Below are 26,168 nucleotides of genomic sequence, written 5' to 3'. Positions count from 1 at the left end.
CCACTCATGTCGAGACCATCGTTTATTCAAAGACCTAGGGTGATGTTTAATAGGAGAGCCACGTTGACTACCTCCATTCCCTATATTGCCGTCGTTTTCGTCCTCGATAACTCGTTAGCAGGATTAGCATAGCTCTGTTTAAACTCGAACGAAGTTTCGATAGATTGCCGCGGTGCGTGGGTACACGCATCCGCAAGGGTGGCGTTGGCAGGATGCTCGGCGTTGTCAACGTTAATACCGTATAAATCTCGGGAAGGGGACGGCGCGTGTGTGACGCGTACGATGCAATCATATTACGTATGATGGACGAAGAGTCGCGAATAGAACGGAGGAAAATCGAGAGAAAAAGAATGACGAATGGACGGAGGGAGAAGAGGCGAGAGAAACAGGGTGAGACAGAGAGGTAGAGAAGCTCCATTGATTGGTTGGTGGTACGGTGGAACGTTGCAGTTGCCCTGGGGGTATATGAACCCCGGCACGGCACTCTCTCTCTCTCTCTTCTCGCTCTTCCACCCTCCTTCCTATAGTTTACCCTCGCTACGATTTTACCCCACGGCAAAACGCAGGCGCGTCACATGGACCCAGAAACGATCAATACGAGCTTCCCCAACTAGACCTAGTCTCTCTCCCACTCGCCGCTTTTCTATCCTTCTTTCACAACCATTCCACTCTATCATCCTCCTACTAGGTTCGCAACCCTCGGTCAATCTTTGATATCGTGTTGTTCGCCTGGGAATTTTTATACGATGGTTAGACGTTAGAGGAACTATGTCTCTTAGCTTCTTCCTTTCTCCGCTCGATATTTTCATCTTGCGTTTCGTTAGAACAATCTGGTTCAGAAATGAAATAGTCTCACGGATCGAAACGAGCGAAATGAAGAAATAAAAGATGACGAAATTGTAATTTCTCTGGCACAAAAAGGCGGAACGGAAATCGTTACGGTGAAACATAGGAAAACGGAAGGAAGCGATACTGTAAGATCGTGTTCGCTGAAAACGTTCATTGGGACACTATCTAACACCCCTTTATCCCTCTCACGCACCATTGTGATCGAGGCCATCGCGGACGGAAGCGTCCCTCTCGAGACTTCCTGCTTGTCCTCGACGAGGACCCGCAGTGCCAGTTGCTCCATCCTGGATCTGCTTGATCCTTCATGCACACTCTCGCCGTTTTCCATCATCTTGTTACCGAACATATTCAACATATTCGATCGACCGTGTTTTTCGAGACCGTATTTCTCTCTCGTTTTCAGTTTCTCGTCTTTCTTTTTTTCCTCGTTTAATTATGACTTTTTTTCTTTCGATTCTTTTTTTTTCCGTTTGCTCTTTCGCCGGTTACTCCGCAAGTGGGAAGAAGGATTCGAACTGAAAGTTGGCCGGAGAACCGTGGGTTTGGAGTCTGCGTTCGCGTTCTCCTGGCCACGTTGCTTTCGGCTGCCACGCCCAAACTTCTCTAGCCCGCGATACTGCGCCGTAGAAAAACGTCAGTTGTTGCGCGCCGATATTTTCACCGTGTTTCACGGATAGAAATACTTTTTAAATCGTGCTTATCGTAAGTGAGAATTCACGCCCAATGTCAATTGATTGCTATGACGAATTAACATTTCAATTCTTTTTACACCAAGATCGGTATCTATTTTTTTCTCTAATGGGATAACGATAAATTTAAATCAATTTGAATTTGAAATGAAGCTGAAACGAATTTAACAAAATTTGAAATATGTTTCTACGAAGCAATCAGGGGAAAACGATCCCCGTAATCGGCCAAGAGAACGCGAGAAAAATAAGTTCGATAAAGGAGAATGATCATGGCTGCCGGAAGGATCCTTCGTTTGGTCCTGTATAAAGGATGTTCCGGCAAAGGGTTTACAAACATATATTATAATGATCGGCACCTGATAGCGCGCTATCAAAACACATAGATCGATATACACAGAGATCGATAATAATGTTTGCAATTATAACGGTAATAATAACAACAATAATAACAAGATAAGAATAGAACAATAATAATAATTCGAAGGTCAGAATCACAGAAGCAACAAAAGTAAAGAAACAAATGAACATACCGGTTAACGATGAAAATCAGTGGTTGGAGGATGCCGATATCTGGGCGTAGAACGAAACGACGGTGGGTTAATGTTTTTTTTTTTTTTTTTTCGTTTTTATTAGTTTTTTTTTTAAATGAAGTGTTATCTCTGCCTTTTTTTTGTATATATTATCTATATCGCTAGATTTTCATTTCGTTGTTATCTCGTTTAATGCTCGTTCTTTGTTCCGTTTCGTATTTAATTTTCGTTCTTTAAACGACGATGTGTGCGTGTTTCGTTTATCCGTTTGTTCGTTTATTTTTCGTTCTGAACCGTGCCCGTGTTTTACGCGATAATTTTAATCGATTTTTAAACGGCCAAGTTTGTCGAATTATGGCGACGAATTACAAGTTCAAGTCCTTCTCCAGATATCTCTCTCGCACTTTCTTCGATCGACAACGAAGAATTACAGTCTATACTTTATAAAAACAATCGAACCTACTGGATACACGACGATCGCACGTACATATGACACTTGATTTCTTAATGTATCGACGAAACGAAAGGGGGAAAAAAAATGACGAAGAAAATCACGGAACACACCCTCGAGTGTCTCTCTTTCACACCCACCGGCCAACACTATTACTTCGTCTTTCTCCCTCTACCTCTCCTCCCTTTCTCATCCGTACGTTTTCCTTTTCCCTTCTCCACAAGACCTCTTCTGCCGACTAAAGGATCTTCCAGACGACGATTCCTGCTCTCTGTATTTTTAACACCAACCTCGTCAACGTATCGCACACTGAATTATCTTCGTGGAGAACCGGCGACGTATACTTTATCCTCGCAGCTTTAATTATCTTTTTCTTTTCCTTCGTTCTTTCTCTCTTTCTTTTTTTAGACAAAGTTAGAAGGAGAACCGCGTGCACGTCGATCGAGATCGATCTTCGAGAAGCTGACCGTTCCAGGAGGCGAAGGGATAAAAATAAGGATCCGGGAAGGGGGGTAGAAATGGACGAACGAAATCATAAGATCCCCGACGAAGACGCGCGTGAAAGAACGTGGTACGACGATCCAAGTCTGTTGACGAAATTTCTTTCTCCGCTGACCGATCGATTTCAACTTCGATTATTTCGTTTTACTCGCAGCTCGTTTTCTATTAATCGTGTTTTCTATTGATTACTGTTGTTGCTGTTGTTGTCGTCCGTTGTACTCTTTTTGCCTTCGACTTTTTCGTTTCTCTCTTTTCTTCTTCGTTCTTTCTTTTTTTCGTTAGTTTAAACGCGGTTCGAAGTTGTGCGTGAACACACGCGGTTTTCGATTAGTATCTCGTTGACACGTGGGCGGGAGAAAGTAAGAATGATTGATCGGTATATACGGTGAGGACGATTCTATATGTACCAACGATACGAACGTATTGTCGAATTAAAGGGTCAGAAATGAAGATATACAAGCAAATAGTAAGAATGTTGCGGGTATAACGGTGTCTACAACGCAATGCCTTTATGTGGTGCGGTAACTAAACTGACGGAGCCAGGCCCTGCCGCCAATCGCTGCACCCTCTGTTGCCCGCTGCCGCCACCGCCCCCGATGCTACTACTTCTACCTAGACTAGAGGGGTGGGAGCCGCGAGGAGGATAGAGGTCGAAGGTAACAATCAAGGAAAGCGCGTTGAATAGAGGAGGATCGACGAACATTGAGGAATGTACGCAGGCGCTGAAAAGAGGCAATGACTGCACCCTCTCCCTGGATTGCCACCACCGCCTCGATATCTCGCGGCACGCCATCTCTCGATGGAGGGGTTGCGATGGCCGCGAACACGGCTAAGAAAAACGGAGGAAGCTAAAGCGAGGAGAAAGGATAAAAAAAAAGAGAGGTAAAGTCGAAAGAAAATGGCAAAAGACCGATCGAAGAGAAAGAAGAATGCACGTGAGCGGATCGAAGGCAATGGCTGCATCTTCCCGATACCAGCAAGTATGGTTGTCCGTTTGTCGACGCGGTTTGAAAGATGGAAATCGGGCCACGGAGAGCGGCGAGGAGGAAACGAAGAAAAACCGTGGCCGGAGGCGACGGAATCTACGCAGGCGCCGAGTGACGAAGAAACGCGAAGTAATACTTGGTTGAAAATTGTCGTGACGTTAACTCATTCGACGTAAAGAGTTGCATGGATGTAACTACGACGGGGATATATGCGTCAGAAGGAATTCTGACGAAGTAATAACTTTTGCTGAAAATAACTTCGCATCGTTCCACACTTCGCGTGTAATACTCGTTTGCTGATTCGAACAGGGACACGAAAAGGTAAAAGATCGAGGAGTTTATAGAGACCTAAGGAGTCGCGTGCGTCAGACAGAAATCAAAGAGGACTGTTCTCTGACCTCTCTGGACATTAGGATCGGCTGAAAAGCTGTTGAGAGACAAATACGCAGAGAAAGAGAGAGAAAATGAAATCGAGGGTAGTTGCACGACGCACGCAGGCGCTAGGGAAGGGTGGTGAACAATGGCTGCTCCCTCTGGAGATCCTCTGGACCTTGCAACCACCGATACTGATTGAAATAGCACTCCCGAGGACCATATACGAGGAGCAGAAAGAAAGAACGAGGGATGGAAAAAAGCAGTTAGTGGATAGCTGTTGATCGAACAATCGCCGTTTGGGACAAAGATTTTGGAAGAAAAAGGGAACTCTCGACTCTAAAATAGCAGGGCGTAGTTTGCATACAGGTGGCAGAAGAGCACGGTAAAAGGTTGGAAAGGGGAAAGCAACCGCCGCTAGCTAGATGGCCCGGGAAAAGGTGTTAATCGCGAACTCGAGTGGAGGCGGACGGTACTCTCACAGACAGGGATGCTACAAAACTACTCAAGGACCGTTGTTTCAACGACGTTCGCCAAAAAAAAAAAAATTGTAAAGCAGAACATTTAGAAGTAACGGTGGACACGAGATAGATACGTGGACGCGATTAGAGTGGACGAATAATAAATTCGATGTAAAAATATATTTGAATATTTCGTCAGAGAAGTTGGTCTCGCCGTCGTGTTCCGAGGAACGGGGGTTGAATTCGAGGGGAAGAAGAAAAAAATGGCTAGACGTACGGGGGAGTGCACGTGCGCAAGCGCTACTCTCGAGGGTTGAAGAGGAAGGGGTGAAAATTCAGGCTCCGCGAACGACGGAAAGAAAAGAGAGTGGAGCGAAGGCTTGAAAAGGGGAAGCGAGCGTAGGAGAGGCGGGTTGGTAGCCCGTGCAGAGCTCGAGAACGCAGGCGCCACGTTGAAAATGGAAACCGTCGTCCCAGGGGTTGACCTCCCTCTTGTACGAAAGAGCTTTTCGACCGTGCGAATGCGGCCAAATTTCGCCGTGCCTTTACCACATAGTTCACCACTATCCCCCTTCTACCTTAATCATCCCCAGTCCTCCCGCCCCCCTTTTTTAACGGGCACGGACATCCACCAAATTTTCCAGAAAGTTAAACTCAAACCGATATTCAAAATCCGATGATTCGTACGATTCGTTCTTTTTCCCTCGTTGAATATAATCGCTTTAACTTTTCGACTTTTGTCCCTTGCGTCCCGTCCCCTTTGCCGCTGCCTCTCATCACTTCTTTTTTTCCTTTCCCCTTTTTCGTTGTAGGCACAAGATATTACAGGCTCCGAATTGAATCAAGAGCCCCTTTTTTGTCGGAGCCCTAGCTACCTGGAGGAGGTGCATTCATCACGGAATATTGTAACGCTATCCCTAGCGGAATCTTGAGAGGACACGTGCTGTGTAAATGGGTCCACGTGCCTCGGGCATCGGTAAATCACACAATACGACGATGTAGCGCTAATGAAACGTTAACAAAGAAAAAAAAATCGAATTACGCATTTCCTATCGAAACTTTTGTTAGTTAAAAATAGCACCCCACTTTTCCTGATCCCTTTATAGTAACAGCAGATATATGAAACAGTAAATTTTCGAATGCAATTCTATTCGGATAAGAACAATCACGTCGACTACGTAATTTATAAACGTCTGCCTCTTTAACGTGTATGTAAACGAGTAAAGTCATAGTCTGCACTTGATCGACGATTATCTTATCTGTGATCGAGTACAAACGAGGAAAGTATCGATCGATAGGATAAAAAGTACGCGAGCCGACGTGAATATCATTTCCACGTTATTACTCGAACGGCGTCAATGTTAACGAACGCTCTGCAAAGAGGGCTCGCTAATGACTCGGCCTCGGAATTACGAACGTGAGTCGATCATCACGGCGGAAATAATTGGTTTGCTCGTTGCCGCCTGTTACATTCGCAACGCGAGATACAAGATACGCGGATGAAAAAGTCACGCTGAGAAAAGAGCTGCCCAGGAGGGGTCGAAAGAAAGCACAAACGGAGCCAGATAGGGGGAAAGACGAAAAAATGAGGGGATGATAATCTAATGGTAAATAGCATGCATACGAGGACAGACACGGGCAACGGCGTAGCCTATACAAATCTATTCCATCGTACTCTATAAATAGATGCTCGAAGAAAATGTAAGTATACGTATTAGACTTGAATTTAAATCAGAATATCACAATTTTAACTTGTGCCTCTAAAAATCATCATATAAATAGCTTCTATCAAGTGAAATTACCATTTTACCGTCGAAACAAGATAGTTCCATACTCTGGTTATCTCCAATCGCACGGAACAAAAGATAACATCCAGCCGTATCGTAATACCAGATATTAAATCCAACGTGATAATAGGAAAATTGAAATTATCCGTCAAAATATAGTCTGGATGTTCGATGAAAACGACGACGTTAAAAAAATGCAGCCAGACAGGGATGGGGCAGACGGTAGCATCGCGTAAATCCCGAATCCCGTCTCGGGCAATTTATAACGCTCCTCCTCTTTGTCCCAAACTTCCGTTTGTTGAGTATCCTGGGAACAGGCAGTACCTAGCCCAATTGCCCCCTCTTGCTACGCCATTGGGCGTGGGGTGGCAAGAGGAGCTCGGTGCCCAACGGCACAGGGGTTTCGAATATCGATCTCTTGCGTTCTCCTAGTTATTCACTCTCTCTCCTACACTTGCACCGGCTCTCTCTTTCTCCTCGTTTCTCTCCCTCCACGTTGCACAGAGCTCGGTTGCGAACAACTCGGGGAACAGAGAGGGACGAGGGTGAAGGAAGGGTTCACCAGGAAGTCCCAGCCAAAGCCCAGGAACGGAGGACATTCACCAGCCGAACAAACACACGTACATGCACCTACCACCGATGCGAATCTTGCCCGGACCGCGACTCTCCAATCTTCAAATTCCCAACTTTTTACGCTGCCGATCCTCGATGCTCGACGATCGATGGATACGGTTCTATCCAGATGAATTACAAAATCCATTCGACTACCGTTAGAATCCAAGATGTTCTTATTATATGTAGCGCTCCCTTTAGAGAGTGTTTGCTTATCCCAAGGATCGCCAGAGAAGGAGTTTATATCCCTTCAGAATTATAACCACTTTTCGTTCCTTAATGGAGTCGTCTTTTTTTCGTCGCAGTTAGGGAAGAAATACCTTGGGAATCCAATAATCCTTCATTCTATAAAAGTAATCTCCACAACTAGACCGTGAAATTCTACCAAACTTCTGTTTAACCAGTAATTTGGAAACCACTTTCGGATAGTTTTACGCGAGTTTTACCAGCGTGGTTCGGGCTAGTGAAAATAGTTCGTAGGACGAACGGTGTCCAGGAATTATACGGGTTCATCGATTAGTGGACGCAGGTAGTTAACATAGTTACGCGTTGTTGGAGCATTGAACCAACTATTCGGGAATGTATCTTTTCAGAGGCAACAGCAAGTTTCCATAACTGCATCCCTTCTCCCGGTGACACGCCATATTTGCGCTTGCTCATCCGGGTGCTTGGCCAAACAATAAATATGCGTGACTTAAGCTCACTTTGCATGTTGCACGGAGCGGGTTGCGTGGACCCGGGAACGAGGCTGCACACGTGCATCGGAGGCTGAATCCGTGCGTCTCCCCGTAGCCTGATAATCGAGCCAGGGTTATGCATGCGGATTACGTAGCTTCCAGTCGCGTATCAAACGCGTGCCAAACTCGTTATTTCGAAATTGTGAATCTTCCACATTATAAAGGACGAATTATTCATTGTTCGATATTCTATGCGGCTCGTGTGTCCCGAACGTGTTCTTAAAAATCTTCCCCCACTCAGCATGTTACATCGAGTACGTAGAAAGAAGGACAAACGTTCTTGCGCAAATATTTACCACAGAAACGATCGATCTTCCTATTATAGGTTGATAGATTGTGTTTCAGGGGTCAGATCTTTAGCTTTTATCTAAGCAAACTGAAATACCACGCGTTACAATGTACGGTTATGATTTTCCTTATATTTCGGCCGTACGACCGTCTCGTTAGAGGTTGCATTAGTTCTATGAACTTTCGTCGAAACTCTATACGTATAGCCAAGGGACAGTCACGCGAGACACAGAAAACTTCATGGTTGAGGGCAAAAACGAAAAGAAATGGCAGCAGGGACACCTATCGATTCAACAAACCAAGGAAACCAGGCGCGTGGATCCGCCGCTAGTATCGTCCAGTCGATGAGAAGTTGAGCCTCGTGTGGACCAGTTCAGGACAAGTCAAACCCTGCTCTCGATATGTCCGACGCTGAGGAAACTGGTACGTACTATGCTCGATCCGTCTTCGAGAATTGTTCGTAACAAGCTAGAAACCGTTCCGTGACTGAAACGCGAGCACGTAACACGTGCCACATCGTCTATCTGCGTGATCGCACCTCTACACGAGAGAGAAACGTTTTGTCTATGAACGTGTGCTTCTATATTTCGACGTCGTTTCCCGATAGATCTTTTGTGATCCGTCAAGCCGACCGAATCACCGACTCAAGGAGCAGTCACGCGAGGATCAACGCTAGCTCGATGCTTATTGCCCTCTGACATTTGGCAGGTGTTCCTCTTTGGAGACCAGTTCGCCTCGTGATATAACATGTAGATCGCAAAATTCACCGCAGAGGAACACTTTCTCGGTCGGTTTTTTTATGTGCGAGGGGTGGCTTTCCCTTTGTGACTCCAAGCTGCCATATCCTTCCCTGTTCCAAGCTATTATTACCGCTCTGGTCGCCTTTTTCTCTTTCTCTCTTGACCTAACTTCCGTTTTCCGCGTCACGGAATAACGAATAAAGTAGAAGGAAGCCTCTTATAGTTGGATTTCTCTAATTTCGTTCGATCTAGATCGCGATCCAGGGAAACCGTGTCGAGGAGAAAAAATATAACGACCGAGGCCGCTTTTTCCTTTTTTTTTTTTTTTCCCTCGTAGCCGGAACTGTTGAAGATTTAGTATGAGTTCAGCGGTGCGTATCACAGTGTATCCTCTCCCTCTCTATCCTCCAGCCACCCTTGCCGTCCCCTTGATTGTTCCGTGCTTTTCTGTCCAGCCTCTTTGTCCCACTTTTAATTGCTCTTCCCAACCGTCAGCTCCAGAGTGTCCTCAGACCTTTTTTCCCTCCAATTTCCCAGGAATTTTCTCTTTTTTTCCCTCTTGCTTCCACAGCCGTAATCGAGGCGAGACAACACACCGCAGACATTTGCCTGGGCAAATTGTAGAACGTTTCTCGGAGGTGGAAGCTTGTCCCGTCGTGGATAAAGTGTTGCCACTAATGCCAAGCTATCAACCTTTGTCGTTGTCCAGCCTTTCAAGAAGAAAAATACCTAACACTAAATTTAAATGGTCGTAAATCGAGAAAGCTCTACGGGACGAGACTTCGTACGATTTTCCATGCTTCTATCAAATCTAATCGAACGAGAAACGAGTCACTGTCGGTCACTAGCATTGACTGGCTAAGTTCACGTGACTCGTGGTATAATGGTCAGGTTTTGCGTCAATAGATGAATAATTGATAAGAGAATTGTGCAATCTCAACGGGAAACCACTATAGACTAACCGACTGAGTTTAATTTCCCTTTTTCTTCGTGCTTTCGTTCCTTCCAGGCTATAGACGCGTAGGTTTTAGCTGGTAGATGTGTCATTTACGGGCATCGTACGAACCGCATGGAAATAGATATCGAACAAGCCTGATTTAGAAATCCGCACGCGACACGTTATGTACCCATCGGGCAAAGAACAATGTATGACAGAACGGAGCAGCTGGACTTGAGACACCACGACGTGGTTTGTCGAAGACGTGACGTGGACGTTCCTGTCTCTGTTCCTTACTTCTTCGAGCACGCGCCACGTGGATCTCGCCGGCTCTAATATAATCTCTTCGCTTCTTCGAATCGTTAATACGCGAGAAAGAATAAATCCAGAACGTTGTAACGCGCTAGATACGTGGAAAACTATCAGATAGATTGAAAGAATGGAAGTAAAGAAGCCGTTTAAATCCGTGGAGGATGGTCTTAAAAATTTCATATTAGATCAGACTTAAACACAATCCCTGACAGATACAGACGATACAAAGATGACTTTAATCTGTGCTGCTATTCCAATTTTTATATATAAATATCATAAAATGTGAAAAATATTTCGTGTGTATCTCGTACATGATTCACGACCTCCGCACGGTTGAAAACTAAAGTTCATCGCTCAATTTCAAACTCCGGCGTTTCGTGACCAGGAGCAACAGCTCTCTCACTCGCCACCTTCGTTCGTTCCCACGAGCGCGAGATTACGAAAGGATACGAAGATCGGATTTAGAAATAGATATCAACGAACCGAATTTACCGAGCACCAAAAGTAAATTACCGATGTAGCCTCTTTTCTTCGTCTAGATTTCGATCAACTAGCTTCTCGTGACCGCAAACGACTTTGTCCGTTTCGTTAAAGCCTGCTCTGTCGATCCTGTGGGATCTTTGACGCGTGGCAGCCACGCGAATTCCCGCCAATCTTGCTCGATTGAACCGCGCGAAATCACGAACCTAGGCCACACGAGAGATTCCTCGCACGAGAACCAACACGAGAATTAACCGTAACGTGCTGATCCAACGGCACGATCAGTGTTACAGCCTTTATCCACGTAGGTGGTAACACCCACCATAAAAGGTAGTTTAGACCCAGAGGAAAGTCAGTCTGTTGCCACGTCTTCTGCTTAGTGGATCAGTGCGTTTCCTCTTTCGGAATGGCTCATGGGGAGGGTCGAGATCCGTTGGAACATACCAGCCTCTATCAAAGAGCTGGTTCGGTCCTTTTTCATTCATATTTCGTTTCGATTAATTCTTTTTTTTTTATTTTGCTACTTAATTGCGCTTGATTGTGAACGTTTTTAACAAATTACGAGGATGTTGAGAACTACAAAGAGACGTTTGACTGTGCAGAGAGCGAGGACAGCGATACAGAAGGAGGTATGGGAAACGTGAACAAAATGATAATGCGACCACCGGGACACAGTGGAAAGGCGAAGAAAGGACACATTTGTTTCGATGCCTCGTTCGAGACCGGTAACTTGGGCAGGGTGGACCTTATCTCAGAATTCGAGTACGATCTGTTCATCAGGCCTGATATCTGCAATCCGCGACTTCGCCTGTGGTTCAACTTCACCGTGGACAACGTGAAAGCGGATCAACGAGTGGTCTTTAACATAGTTAACATATCGAAGAGCGCAAATCTGTTTCGAAACGGAATGACGCCGTTGGTGAAGAGCAGCAGTAAACCAAAGTGGCAAAGGATTCCCAGAGATCAAGTGAGTTACCGTTTACAGAAAACGATGAAACCAATATCGAAAAATATTCCACGGAACTTTCCTCTAGGTATTTTACTACAAATCGGCGCAGCACCAAAACCACTACGTCCTCAGTTTCGCCTTTTCTTTCGACCGTGAAGAAGATGTGTATCAATTTTCTTTGACCTATCCATACTCGTACAGTCGCTACCTGGCACATTTGGATAATCTTTGCACCAGATTAACGTGTACGAAGAGGGAAACCTTAGCCACGTCGATACAAAAGAGGAAAATCGAATTGGTCACGATAACTTCAAATCTGGAAGACTCTCAAGATCGTTCAAGGAGGGTGGTGGTCGTTCTTGCCAGAGTACATCCAGGCGAGTCACCCTCTTCCTTCGTTTGCCAAGGTCTAATGGACTTTCTGGTCAGTTCCCACCCCATCGCCCAAGTGTTGAGGAATTATGTCGTTTTCAAGATAGTGCCGATGCTAAACCCTGACGGCGTTTTTCTTGGCAATTATAGGTAAACAGAGAATCCTCTGCCAAACGAGAAACAAACTAGCGACAGAATGTTCTCTTGTTAAAGATCCACTCTGATGGGTGCAGACTTGAATCGTTCGTGGAACAAAATCTCCGATTGGCTGCATCCTGCTCTGGTAGCGATCAAACCGATGTTGAAGAACCTCGATAAGAGTTCTCGTACACCATTGGACTGCGTACTCGATTTGCACGCTCATACCAATGCTACGGGACTTTTCGTTTATGGAAACACCTACGACGACGTGTACAGGTATCTCTAACCGTTTTTTCTTTTTTCTCCTAAAGAAATTTCCTCGAGATATTCGTAAAGAAAATAAGATCCTTCCGTTTCCAAATGACACTATCTAACCAACGGCTGCCAGCCTCTCAGGTACGAGAGGCACATCGTGTTACCAAAGTTGTTAGCGCAACACGCCGAAGACTATGAAATAGGGAACACAATGTACAATCAGGATCCCCATAAGGCTGGGACCGCGCGTCGTTATCTGTGTTCCATTCTCAAGGAACATGTAAATTGCTACAGCATCGAAGTATCGATGTTCGGATACAATAGGAAATCGACGCCTGGAATATTCCCGTACACCGAGGAAGGATGTATCCTTTGATATCTCTGTATTTATTTTCCGTAAATACGTGAATTATTTCCTACTTGTGTACGAGCATTTCTTTCGCTTAAAATTCTCCAGTCGCGTCCGTCTTTGGAATTCTTGCAACGGAATGTTTCACGAATCTAGAATAATCTATATATGTCTAAACGAAAATGTTCAAGTGTGTTAACCCGATAGATTCAGTTGGTAACTAGGTAACCAACTAACTTTATATTGCCACAATCTTGAAAATGGTAATTAATCACTCGGAAGGCAAACCGTCTTGAGAGCATTCCAAACGAAACAGCTGTTAAACCGCACGGTTATTTCGCTTCGTTCCGAGTTTTTCGAGGGAAATTAAGCAAAGTACTATTGAATAATTTATAACACGATCAATTAAAGCGAAAGCTTTGCGTTAAAAAGTTTGGATGCCAATCGATCATCCGGTACTTAACGTAGGCCTGTGCTACGATGCGATGAATCAACTATCTTGACTTTCCAATTAAATCACAGATTATAGATTAGGCCGCAATCTGGCCCGTGTATTCCTAGAATATTACAAACTGATGGGCATCATACCCGCCGGTCTTCCCGATCAACCATCCACCAAACGAACGCGACAATCACGAACAAGGCATCGAGTTCTTAGAGAACCTAGACCGAAGACATCCAGGAAACTTGCGCCTATACATCTGGCCAGTATTCACGAGTAATTTCACTCCCATTACTTTGTTATAGAAATTCATAAGCCTCTTCTTTACTCTGCTACTATTTTTAAGAAAACTCTCAAACTCTCGAACTCTTCTTAATAGAAACAGCCATGTAAAATCTACTATATAAAGATAAAACAGTTTCATTCTACGAGTTGATAGTTGTGGTTTAAGAATCGGGATAGAATGAAAATGAACAAGTTGGATGATGAAATCCGCATGGCCGTGATCGTCAGGTACTTTCAAGAGGAGACAGAGATGGCCGCGAGCGGCGGTTACCGATCGATGAGCGGCACGCGGATGAGCCAGCTTGGGACCGGAACTGGAAGTGGAACGGGCGTCGGCGGGTGCAGGAACCGGAGCTACAGGTTCCGGAGCCCCGGGGCACCGCTCGACAGGGTGCAGGCCCTGTCCAGACATCCCGCCGAGCCGAGGCTCACCATTATCGATTTCAATCAGCTGACAAGGGGCGGTTTGGAACTGGCTACCAGCAAGAACAGGGCAAAGGTCGCTCGAAAAGCCGCGAAGTTGAACAGATAGCGATCTCCATTTTACCACAAAGCGTCGTCTTAGCATCGATAATCGATAGGTAAAATAATTCTTTAAAAAGAACTTCGAAGCGTCTGATTCGATTTAACTAACGTGAACCGCTAGATTTAGACTCTTCTTTGCACAAAGAAATTTTTAAAGAATACTACTTTACAGAATTAAAAATTTCTGCCTGAAGCTCTACGATAACGCGTACTCGCGGTCTTTCAAGAATTTGTAGGTGATCGATCGACGAAAGAAGAAGAGAATAGCAATGTAACGTAACCATGTGTAATCTGAACCCAATGTCGATCGTATCAGTTTCGTAAAGAAAGCTTCTTTACACGGTGGTGTAGGTTAACGATTACCTCAATGTACACATAAAATTGATGGATCGAGTGGTATACGAAACTGCCCAATGCCAATAACGTCAATCAGTGATTCGTGTACGTTGTATCGAATCATAGAGTCGATTTGTAGAGTTGTTACGTTCTTTTATTCCCATACACGCGCCACTTCCTTTACGTACATATTTCTTAGTACGCCCGGCCGATCGGCTTATTCACTGAAAACTATTTTTACAAAGACGTTCGCGTTCCTTCGGTTTAACGACAATAAGTCGAGACTCGTATTGTATGACAACATAGAATTACAACAATAAAACAAACATATAAATGCTAAGGAGAAAGGGAATAAAAAGCATGCACAATCCTTTTTACTATCTGGTACACTAATTGAATAAAAACGTAACCCCCGAACGAGACAAATTCTGTCCATCGTTTACGCGATTTCCCGTGTTTAAGACTGAAAATTTATCTCGTGGATTATAATAGAGATTCTTTACATCGCAATGATAACGGTGTAAATGAGATCGGATGAAACGGTAATCTCGTCCAAGGGTTTCTACACAGCTACCCATCCGTATCGGTGAGGGCTTCGTGGAGAAAATCGCGAAAGGGGAAAGAAGAATGCGAAAGCTGTTGCTTTCTTAGGTCGCATAATAGAAATTTGTTCACGTACCTGAATGCGAGAATTACGTTTCCTAAAACTCAAGCAATCCGCGAGCTTGTTGCACGCGTATTGGATGGACAGAAGACACAGGTACTACGGGGCCTGGTACACTTGATCAGATACGGACCTAAAGATACGCTAGCTGATCACGGCTGTATCCGTTTATTGAGCATACGATAAACAGGAGAGCCGGTACAGTGACTATTGAGCGTGCGACTCCTTGATCACAACAAACCAATCAACGAATGATTTTTGTTTTCTTTTGCGTGTACGTTTCTTTCTTTCCTTTTATCAATCTTTTTTTCTTTCTTTTCTATACGTGACCAAATTATATATTCAAAACACGTTGTTCGTTGCACGCGCTCGCGCACGCTTCCGTATGTCCGTATGCGTGTAATATGCGTGTGTATGCGTGACAAGGGTAGCGTGACCACGTACATATACGTTACACGTATACCACAGGTGTACGAACGTGTCGCGCGCGACCTTTCTATATGTTATTGTACATGTATTCGTGTGTACGTTTGTGTATGTGTGTGTTTATATATGTGTGTGTACCAACGTGTCAATCAATCGGAACTGAAGAATGAACTAAAACGGAAAGAAATGAAACTATAGCGAAAGAAGGGAGCAGACAAGCGGCCAGTAGCTCTTCTACTCCTGGGCTCGAGACGGAACTGGCCCGTGGGCCGTTCCGCTCAACACCACCTCGACTCTTCTCCCTCTACAACCTCCCCAACCAACCCATTCCCCAAACCACCCCGTTGCAACCCCCTCGAACACCCTAGCTTCTTTCCAACCCCCTCTACTCCCCTAATCTAGTATCTAGCGCGACCACCTAGCCGCCCGGTACTTCGGGGTTGGATGATACTAGGGCGGTGGTCGTTGAACCAAGTATATAGACGAGCTGTCTGCGTCGTACCGATTGCGCACAGACGCCTCTGCCTCTCTTTCTCTATCCCATTTTCCATCTCATCCCATCTATCCATTTCTCCCATTCGTTCCAACTCGCTTCTGCACCCCTAGCTCGCAATTTGCATTTCTCTATCTCTTCCACGATTTCCCTTCCTTCTCTTTCCATTATTTTCCCCTCTTGTTCCTCCGTTTCTCCTGTTACTTCAATCCCTATCCCATCATATTCCCCTCCCCCTATCTCTATCTCTATCTCTTTTCTTTTTCATTTATCTTGCACCTCGACTCATCCGTTCTTTATTTTACTTTTTATTATTTTTCACGTTTTTTCTCTTTGTTTTTAATTCCATTTTTAACATCTTCCTTCTCTTTATTCTTTTTCACTTCTTCCGGTATCTGGTTATCTTCGAGCTTTCCCTCGCCCCTTTACTCATTCGTCTTCTCGTCTTCCATTCGTACCCTGTTTGCCTCTCACGCTCTCTCAACCGAGCGTACTCTCCAACGTTCCTCGTCCCTCCGTCTGTCGTGCACTCTCGCGATCGTGAACAGATCCCCAGACTAGGTAAAGCTAGCGACCTCTATATAGCTGAATAAACACGAGCGGGCTGCGACGAGTCACCAACACGCTCGTAACCCATGTAATAATGAAATAATTCTGGAATCGTATGCGTGGGTTAGAGAAACCCTATGCAGACAGATCCCGTTTCCTGATTTTTTTATCGGCCACGCTGTTATGGTATTTCTAATAAACTATATATATTAATGTCCTCTACTTGCAAATCGTTACACCGCGGCAAAGTACTCCCACACTCAGAGAAAATGTCTAAATGAAATTTGAATTTCAATCAGTAACAAATCAGTTTAGATTTTAATCAAAAAGATCTTTCTAATCATTCCAAATTAATTCAGAATCCGTAATATGTATAATGTACCATGCAATATTTCTCGGTTATACTCGTGAATAATAGTACAAATATGTTCGTCAGACTTGAGAATTAATTTTTATCAGAAAAAGAAATGAATACAATTTTTCAATATATCAAAGGAAATATCTGAAGGTAGCTGTACCACTTTGCTAGATTTATAGGAAGGTAAAAGGGTCGAGGTACCCTTTATCTGACACTGATGCATGCAATCAGACATCCCATGCAACAGCGACCACTGACAACCACCTACAGGACCGAGTAAAGCCGAATTTCAACGAAATCGCGCGATCTGGATAGGTAAGTTGCGACGTGGGCGGAAACCGACCCCGATTGCCTAAGCTTAACCCTTTTCGCAGATAGTTGCGCATTGCGAAGAATCCTACCATTTTATAGACAAACCATTCGTCACAAAAGATTTCATAAGATCGAAAAACGAATTCCGCATATGTACATTATAAATATAAAAATTTATTTGGGTTAACCTATCTAACGTATGTAAGTATATATATTTTGCGCAATCAATAAGAGAAAGAAATTGAAATTAATTATCATCTTAAGAATTAATTGGTTTATTGTAACAAATCAATTTGTGGTTTTCAAATGACTAAGAATAACATCATCGACAAATAATCGTTCGAAGTTCGTTACACATTTCGATGACAAAAAAGATAATTTTTGTTTATTGTATGAACAAAAATATTGTATTTAAATTCCGATTATTTAATAACAGATGAAATAAATATATATTGTATTTATATAAAAATTTTCTATGTAAGCTTACCGAATAAAACCGCGTTATGCATTTTCTTCAAGATGAAATTGTTATCTTCATTGAATAATGTGTAGACAGATCGATAATTTGAACACTTTTTTGCTCCTTGTTTAATGCTGTCTAGCACTGACAGACTTTAATATAATACACTGGTACATTGACCATTAAAATTTTATAATACGTAGTTTGAGGTTATACTTTACAAAGTTATTTACACCACATATTGCATAATAATCATACACTATTATGATTAAAATTTATTTTCAAATTAAAAGGATATCTTAGATACACTTTCTTATTCTTATCTGTCCGACGAGAATAATTGTCAAAAATTTTGAAGGATAATTGTAGTTGAACACAAAGACACATTATTGACAACGTACTTTGTCCGAAAACATTCAGTTCTTTAATCTTATTAAATTAAATCAAATAAGCCTTTTACAAAAACTAGATACTCTTCTATATATATATTACATATATGTATGTATATATATATATATACACATATATGTAATAAAAGCTAATTTATGTAAAAGATCGTGTTACAGCAGCTAATGGAATAAATGACCAAACTTTACAATAAGGAAAACAAAAGTGGACATAAAGATAGAAAATACTACTTTGTCAATACATTTTTTATCAAAAATATGTTTATAGAAAAACGGAATAAGCACACTTGAAAATTAATCCAAAATTTAGGTTGGATCACACACGATACTTATCATACGCTCTAGTTGTTTCAATTTCAACATCCTAACGCGGGAAATTGACACAGCGCAATGACGCCATCTTGCGTTCTTCTCAGTAAAAGCTTCCCTACTGAAAAATTTAAATTTATATTCGCATTTATATGTACGTATATATAATAAAATTATCTTTCCAAATATGTAGCGGTCTAGAATTTTATAAATTTATTAAAATATTATATTATTTATATCAAGACGTTTACATTATTTTCATTACGCGACACTTTCATGGAAACTGCTACAACCCATCAATTGGCATGCTCAAAGTAGAATATATGACTATGATCCTAATAATATATATGAAATATGTAAAAAGTTTATTTACAATATCCAAGTTATTTGGCTTGATATATATATATTAAAATTAGGCTTGTAGAATACTGATAGAATTTTAAAACAAAATTTTTCTCTTACGAAAAAAATATGTAACGGCATAGAACGAGCTGGTGCGCCATCTACAAAATATTTCCTGATAGAACATATTTCTTGGACCACGTAATGAGTCCGTCTTCCACACGCAACGCCATATTGTCAGGAGGTGCAACAACGCCATTACGCATATTACGTTAATCTCCGACTATTTCCATAAATAACGAGTAAAGTAAGTAGGAATACGAAGCTTTTATAAATTCACACCTCTATAAAACTCATTCGATTCAAAATTTTGTTTTATTTTAATAGTTCTTCTATAACATTGAATGATGATTATTAATCAACACCACGATGTTTCGTTCACTTTTGCGGATCGGAATTCTCATTTCGATATTTTTGTTTTATATTGTTTCTTATCTTGTCTCCTAATAGGATATTGCTATTTGATCCTATTTACGCTTGTAATAATTATAAAATACATGCCTCTTTTTCTCCATTACGTTTACTGATAAAAATGCGTACAAAATTTCGAATGAAATCTGTCACTACAATTTAAAATGATCGTGCAAAATATACTATTTTTTTTTTTTAGAAATAAATATACTTTTCAAATCGGACTACATTATTAAAAAGATAGTGAAATTCATATTTTTATGTATAAAATCTATATGCCAGATGTATTCTATATAGTTAACATTACTACTTCTTAAATAAAATTAATTTGTATGCATTTAACATATGATAGTTTGTTTTGTATACTTTAATTCATATATAAAGCAATAGGTTTTAATTTAATAATATACTCTGTTCGCTGCTTTAATTTAATTTTAAATGCTTATTAGCTGCCATTTTTACATTAATGGATGGCTATTAACATTCTAAATTACAAAGTAATGCATTAATTGAATTTGTCATATTTTACATTTCTTATTTAGGATATATACAATAATGGAAGATTTGTTTGTTCCAGATATTATTTAAATGCATGGACAACATGTACAGTAATAATATTGACCCCTGGGAGCCGGGTTATGGACCTGAAAGGAGGGGACATAATTCAGATTATGATTATCGTAATGATTATGGAAGCAGTAGGTCACCAGATTATGTAGAACACCGTGACAATGATCATCGTGATAGAGACCATCGTAGTCCAGAATATAGAAACCACCGGGGCCGAGATAGAGATCGTGAAAGAGATCGTTCAAGAGATAGAAGAGATCGTAGCAGAGATGACAGAGATCGTAGCTACAGAGACAGGGAGGATCGTTATGGAAGGCAGAGAGACAGAGATTCTGTAGAAAGAGACAGAGATCGGGATCGTGATCGCGATAGAGATAGAGATCGCTCGAGACGAGACAGGGATAGGGAAAGAGATCGAGATCGTAGAGGAAAACGGGAGGAGAGAGATCGGGATCGCGATGACGATCATAGCCGAGAAAGTATGGATTTTGAGCACGACCATGGACGTACCTATGGTTCGTCCATGGAAGGCATTCACTACAAATCTCAATCTCCAAACAACACCATAATGATTCGTGGGCTTGCTCAGCATATTACAGAAAATGACGTAGGTTCTCAACTTAGCGGCCCAACATAATTGGCCACTCGTGAGCCAGCATTTGCAAGCATACATCACTGTTATTATTATGATGTGTGTATCACAGGTGCGGCAAGACATCCTTAACTGTGGCCTCATGCCCAAGGACATCAGGCTGATTCGTAAAAAGGATACAGGTAACTATCATTATTTTTGTAAGTTAACTTCCCCTAAATCTAATGTGCGAATTAGTGAATTGCTTTTTATCTCAGCAAGTTGCATTAGATTTGTGTAGCATAAGTTATTGTTGCATTTTTAATGATCATTTTAAAAAATGGTTTGGAATCTCTAATATACGAAACATTTGATCTTACAAGGTGATTCTCTCCCTAGTTGGCTCAAAGAAAATGCCAGTATAACGGTAACGTGTCGGTATACGCGATCGATCATGAAATACCGACATTGGTTTTGCATTAATGTAGATGCAATTATGTGTATGTGTGTGTGTGTATATGTATATATGTATATGTAAAATAATCCGTGATGTAATTAATGACATTGCCTTTGAGTCAACTAACGAGAAGGTCATACTGTACAAATAAACAAAAAAATTTCAAATAATTTTTTATAATATTGTACAATCATCTATATTAGTATTATGTCGGTACCAATCATGCATACCCCAAAATTGTTCAATTGAATACCAATCATTAATTAATTTACTAATCTTGGAATCAGGTAAGTTTATAACAAGAAGAGAATTTATTACATAGGAAGAATATTTTGAGGGAAATCAGAACATCATTATTCATCTTACAAGGGTGATGTAAAATATTTCTAAAAATCATTAATCTTATACTATATATTACATAAAATAATTGGAATATGAATCTACCAACCAAATCTATATAACTGTTCTAGTTTCGAAATAACTAAATTCTTATATTCTATTGCATGGAGTACATACAATAGAATATGTGATTCTTTTCGGTACAATAAGGCTCTGTTGTTAGTATCTATAAAAAAATATCAGTTTTATTTTTTCCAATATAGTTCATATTAATAATGATTGTATAAAATAGAAATTTTTGAAAGGGGAAGTATTTTCTATACAATTTCTACTATTGCTCTTTTGATCTATTCATGGTAGTGAACATAAAAAAATGAAAGGAGGATAGGAGACTTGGGTAGGTCTGGCATTAAATTAAACTTATCGCGTAAAGATACTAAAGAAAGATCGTCTGTCACCCGTGTAGAATTCATTCTGCTGAGCTTTAGGCAAATGGAAATGAAAGCAAGCGACGAAGCGAAGAAAATACTTCGTTCGAAAGTCAATCTGTCAATGGTTGGTGCTGTGATTGCCTGCCCTCTCAGAGTAGAGACTCCCAGGCAAAACGTGGATTAACTTTGGATATGTGTGTATTTGCTCTGTATAGGTGCTTCGCGAGGTTTTGCATTCGTCGAGTTTAACGCGACTCAGGAGGCCGCACGGTGGATGGAGATGAAACAGGTAGAAAGAAGTTCAGTCCAGATACCCAACCGATGCGTTGTACGCGTGCCACCGACGCCCCGTGGCGGCAAGGCACGGTAACGCAGCCCCTTGGCCTTCCCCATGGCCATGGCTGTGCACCTTGAATCAAAGGCTACTTCAATCTACCATATCTAATTATTTATCTAGGAGTCCCCACATACTTTGCAGACTTTTCTTATAACTCGCTCGCAATTCCGTCTATTGGATTATAAAGTTACATTATATATCGAAAGGTCGCGGCGCGTGCTTTTTACCTATCCTCTATCTATCATAAAAGTTTGTGGACTAACAATGAAGATCGGAGGAGGGTCATTCCAATCGTCTTATCTTCTACATACAATGCATATATTTATATTTGGCATGGCAGTTTATTTATATACAAATCACATTTTGCTACGTTCATAATATTACAAAATAGTTTTTTCTTTTCTTTTCATTGTATTATTTAAGTCTGCTTTTACAATTTTAACTTTATACTCTCAATGCAATTATTTAATGATCAAGCATTTTAAAAGAATGACAATTTTTATGCACGATATTTTTCCTATTCACGTATAAATTTGTATGCAAGCAAATCATTGTATGTTTGCTTGTTTCCACAAATTCGATTCTTTTGATCGGCAAAAGAAGTTTCCGCGCATGTACAAATATACGCATAGTCGGTCCGCAAGTCGTGTGGAATGGCCCACGTTATAAGACCATGACATTTTATTTACTGTTCGTTCGAGACGGAAAGCTATGAAGTAGAAAAAAATCTATAATTTCGTCAACCAAGAAGAAAGTTTACGGGTTATGCAACTGCTTTGGGAGGATGTTGGACGGGATAACACTGAAATTCTCTGTTTCAGGGAGTACTGATGCTGCAGGACCAATATCGCGCCTTAATGCAGTACAGTATACCGAAAGATTGCCATGTAGATAAACCACCAGCAAAAAATACACAAGATTGGCACTGTGTTAAGGTAAACCTATTTATAAGATTTTATTATTCGTCTAATGTAACTCAAGTATTGCAGTGTTATCTTTTCAATTGCAGTGTGGTGCACACAATTTCAAGAGAAGGGAAACATGTTTTAAATGTTCTGCGTCTCGAGCAGAGAGCGAAGAAGGCGGAGAGGGTAGCGATGAAATTAGTCCTCATCCTACAAATACAGTTCTCCTTCGTGGATTGGATGTACTAACAACCGAAGATTCGGTTTTGCAGGCGATGAAAAATCTTTCATCGATGCCGATACGAAGCATTCGTATAGGACGTGATTCTCTTACAAATACATCAAGAGGTGTATGTTACCTAGAAATGGGCAATGTAGTGGATGCCATGTATTTACATACGGCCCTTACAAAACAGGGATTGGTAGTAGATGGTAGGAAAGTAGAAATTACTTATTGCAAACTTCATCAAATAAATAATACCAACACGTGGAAAGGAAATGACAGCCAGCCACAAAGATATACTTTGGATGATGTTGCTCAATTGGCCGAATATAGTGCCAATTTATATGCTAAGACACCTGCACAGAAAGCTCACTACCTTCAGTATTATACCCAATATTATCAAAATCAAATAATGCAAGGATCTGCAATTACTTTACCATCTTTAAACCAAACTGATCGAGTGAATGCAGCTGCAGCCGTAGCACAGTCTGCGATACAACAATTACAAGCATCTAGAAAATTAGGGGATTCTGAAGAAATGAAAAATAGACCAACACCGACAGCACCGTCTAGTACTACTTTAGCGAGTGGAAGAGTTCCTGCACATGGTAGCGATGGTAAAATATATTGTAGGTTTTTTAAATCTAATAACATGATTCTCGATAAATTTACTACAAAATGATTTTTTAAAATATTCATATCTTTTTACAGCTGTGCCGGATGTTAGCACTTATCATTATGATGAGTCATCTGGTTATTACTATGATCCAAGTACGGGGTTGTATTATGATCCAAATTCGCAATATTATTATAATAGTCACACGCAACAATTTCTATATTGGGATGCTGAATCTTTTTCATATCAACCGGCAAAGGTAATTAAAATTTCTATTTCATTATTAAAATCAAAATTTTGTAACTTTTACTATTAAAGATTTTGTACATGCAGACTGCTACAACTGTGACACAAGCAACAGGAACAACGTCTAGTGGAACTACAATTACTGCTACAGCAAGCAGTACAGATTCAACAAACACGATTACCAATCAAGCAACAACTTCTTCAGTTACTACCGCGATTCAAGAAGCTTCGAAGGAGGATGAAACTAAGAAGAAAGACAGCAAACAAGATAAAGTAAAAGTAGCTAAAAAGATAGCAAAAGATATGGAACGTTGGGCAAAAACCTTGAATCAAAAGAAAGAGAATGCAAAGAGTAATTGGAATTCTGAATTTGCTGGTGGTGATGGCAATCAAGGTGTCGGAAGCGGAGCTGCAGATGCAGGATACGCTATATTGGAAAAGAAATCTCTTGCAAATTCTTATCATGAGGATGAAGATCAGAGCGGAAATAATGGTTTAGTTGCTGCCTATGGTGGTGGTAGCGATACAGAAGAGGAAATAGAAGATGTACAGCAAGAAGAAAGGCAACACACAGATTGGAGTAAATTAGCATGCTTATTGTGTAAACGACAATTCCCAAGTAAAGAAGCATTGCTTCGACACCAACAGTTATCTGATCTTCATAAACAAAATTTGGAAAATTGGTATCAAGTACGTGGTTTAGACCCAAACGATCCACAGCAAAGAAACAATAAATATCGCGACCGTGCCAAAGAAAGGAGAGCAAAATATGGTGAACCAGAACCTCCACAACCAAACAAACTTAAGGAAAAATACTTAAAAACTAGGGTCGAAGAAATATCGGTGTCATATGAAGAACCTACAAGAGCCGGTATTGGTTCAGATAATGTTGGTAATAAACTTTTACAAAAAATGGGATGGAGTGAAGGAATGGGGCTTGGTAAGTCGAACCAAGGTAGGACGAGTATCATTGAAGCTGAAAGAAGGGTTCCTACAGCTGGGTTAGGAGCAAAATCGTCATCTTATAGTGCGTTACCAGGGGACACATACAAAGATTGCGTAAAGAAAATGATGTACGCGCGTTATCAAGAACTATCTGATACATAATACATTGGATATAGTGAAAATAGATTTTATATATAAATAAGTACTTGTACTCTCAATTTTTCATAGACGAATAGGTATACAATATGCGTATCATCTTAACGTGCTGGTTGTTTGTTGGTCGTTCCATTCTTGGGGATATATACGGTTTATATTTCTTTTTTTTCCGATTCTGATATTTTCATTTAAAGATGTTTAAGAAATAATGTAAATTAATTATTTTTGGTATTTCATACTTATTCATTGAATCATAATGTAATTTAACTGATATATAAAAATACTCCTGAACTTTATTTGTGTGATGCTTCTGAAGTTCACATTACAGTCACATGCAATAATATATGCTTGTTAATTTAACAAAAATTAGATACTTAAGGAAGGACATATCCAAGAGTGTATCACAAATACCAGTAACAAGATAATTACTATGCAATTACACTTACTATGCAATTTTTGTCCAACACTTCGTGCACAATACACAGTACTTTCTGTACTTCAAAAGGGAAAATGCATTGAAGCATTATGAAATCTGGAGAATTAAATTATATCATTTCATTCAAATTTCATAATGTTACTTTGAATGAAAATCAATTTACATACTTATGATCCAGTGAAACTAAAAGCATCACTGGTATATTATATATATTTATTATATTATACTAATTTACATTAAATTTCATAATTCCTTTATAATATAGTTATAATAACTTCACATACTTTTAAATATATACATACTTATAAGTATGTATATATATATATATATTTATACAAAGATAATTATATATTTATAGTCACACATATATGTCGATTCTTTCTTTTTATTATGATTTATTCTGTATTTTTGGAGATCACACAATTTTCGCTATACATACACATTTCTATAATCATTCGTACACTTTAATCTTATTTTTTTAATCACATGTGTTAAACCCATGTAATAAGCAATAGGTTAAAAGGCGATAATAAAAGTACACGCGGCATTATTGCTTGCTATATACTCCTATTCATTTTTAAATAATTGAAGTTTGTTTTTGTCTTATCTGTATTTTCCATTTTGTAGTATTGAAATTTTAATATTCGAAATAGTAAATTTTTGTAAGGATTATGTTTCCAAATCTTTTTAACTGTACGAATATAATTCACCGATTTGTTGTTTACAGTAAAACGTTTTCTTAGAGTAGAACTATATATT

General features: G+C 40.6%; 3 protein-coding genes across 6 annotated transcripts in view; 2 read left to right on the top strand and 1 right to left on the bottom strand.

The window, feature by feature from the left end:
- The window catches only part of LOC132910813 (ELAV-like protein 2), a 41,040-nt gene extending 25,287 nt beyond the window's left edge, over positions 1-15,753 (bottom strand). The window contains exons 1-2 of one of the 3 annotated variants that reach the window (XM_060966854.1): positions 2,069-3,604; positions 1,043-1,364 (exon numbers count right to left, since the gene is read on the bottom strand). The gene's annotated coding sequence lies outside the window, so the exon portion shown is untranslated. Of the gene's footprint in view, positions 1-1,042; positions 1,365-2,068; positions 3,605-15,065 lie in introns of those variants that run through there. The other 2 variants (XM_060966853.1, XM_060966852.1) reach the window with 2 other exon arrangements.
- LOC132910799 (cytosolic carboxypeptidase 6) lies at positions 7,504-15,053 on the top strand. Of its 2 annotated transcripts, none has more exons than XM_060966823.1 (7): positions 7,504-8,686; positions 11,335-11,699; positions 11,767-12,203; positions 12,267-12,470; positions 12,591-12,814; positions 13,321-13,516; positions 13,754-15,053. In XM_060966823.1, the coding sequence occupies exons 1-7, from the start codon at positions 8,665-8,667 to the stop codon at positions 14,055-14,057; spliced, it is 1,752 nt and encodes a 583-aa protein (XP_060822806.1). In that variant the 5' UTR covers positions 7,504-8,664; the 3' UTR covers positions 14,058-15,053. The 2 variants fall into 2 exon arrangements, with proteins under 2 accessions (XP_060822806.1, XP_060822805.1); XM_060966822.1 differs by having other exon boundaries at positions 7,504-11,196.
- A 3,133-nt stretch (positions 15,754-18,886) lies between the features above and the next one.
- On the top strand, positions 18,887-26,159 carry LOC132910793 (RNA-binding protein 5-like). Its single transcript, XM_060966803.1, has 8 exons — positions 18,887-19,013; positions 19,755-20,354; positions 20,452-20,521; positions 21,761-21,834; positions 22,704-22,817; positions 22,892-23,639; positions 23,722-23,885; positions 23,960-26,159. Exons 2-8 carry the CDS (start codon positions 19,770-19,772, stop codon positions 24,977-24,979), a joined length of 2,775 nt encoding a protein of 924 aa, XP_060822786.1. The 5' UTR covers positions 18,887-19,013; positions 19,755-19,769; the 3' UTR covers positions 24,980-26,159.
- Positions 26,160-26,168: the final 9 nt, after the last annotated feature.

This window comes from Bombus pascuorum, chromosome 9 (assembly GCF_905332965.1).
Source record: "Bombus pascuorum chromosome 9, iyBomPasc1.1, whole genome shotgun sequence".
In the NCBI taxonomy this organism is placed as follows: Eukaryota; Metazoa; Arthropoda; class Insecta; order Hymenoptera; family Apidae; genus Bombus; species Bombus pascuorum.
The sequence above is the reverse complement of the archived record's forward strand: the minus strand, read 5'-3'. Positions and strand labels throughout refer to the sequence as shown.

Bases quoted from the DNA above. Each gene is read 5' to 3' on its own strand.
- LOC132910799 (XM_060966822.1), top strand. From the start codon at position 11,139: ATGGCTCATGGGGAGGGTCGAGATCCGTTGGAACATACCAGCCTCTAT. The intron at 11,197-11,334 runs GTTCGGTCCTTT...TTGACTGTGCAG, and splicing joins CAGCCTCTATCAAAGAGCTG to AGAGCGAGGACAGCGATACA. The intron at 12,204-12,266 runs GTAAACAGAGAA...CTCTTGTTAAAG, and splicing joins GTTTTTCTTGGCAATTATAG to ATCCACTCTGATGGGTGCAG.
- LOC132910793 (XM_060966803.1), top strand. From the start codon at position 19,770: ATGGACAACATGTACAGTAATAATATTGACCCCTGGGAGCCGGGTTAT. The intron at 20,522-21,760 runs GTAACTATCATT...TGCTCTGTATAG, and splicing joins GATTCGTAAAAAGGATACAG to GTGCTTCGCGAGGTTTTGCA. The intron at 21,835-22,703 runs GTAGAAAGAAGT...TCTCTGTTTCAG, and splicing joins GGTGGATGGAGATGAAACAG to GGAGTACTGATGCTGCAGGA.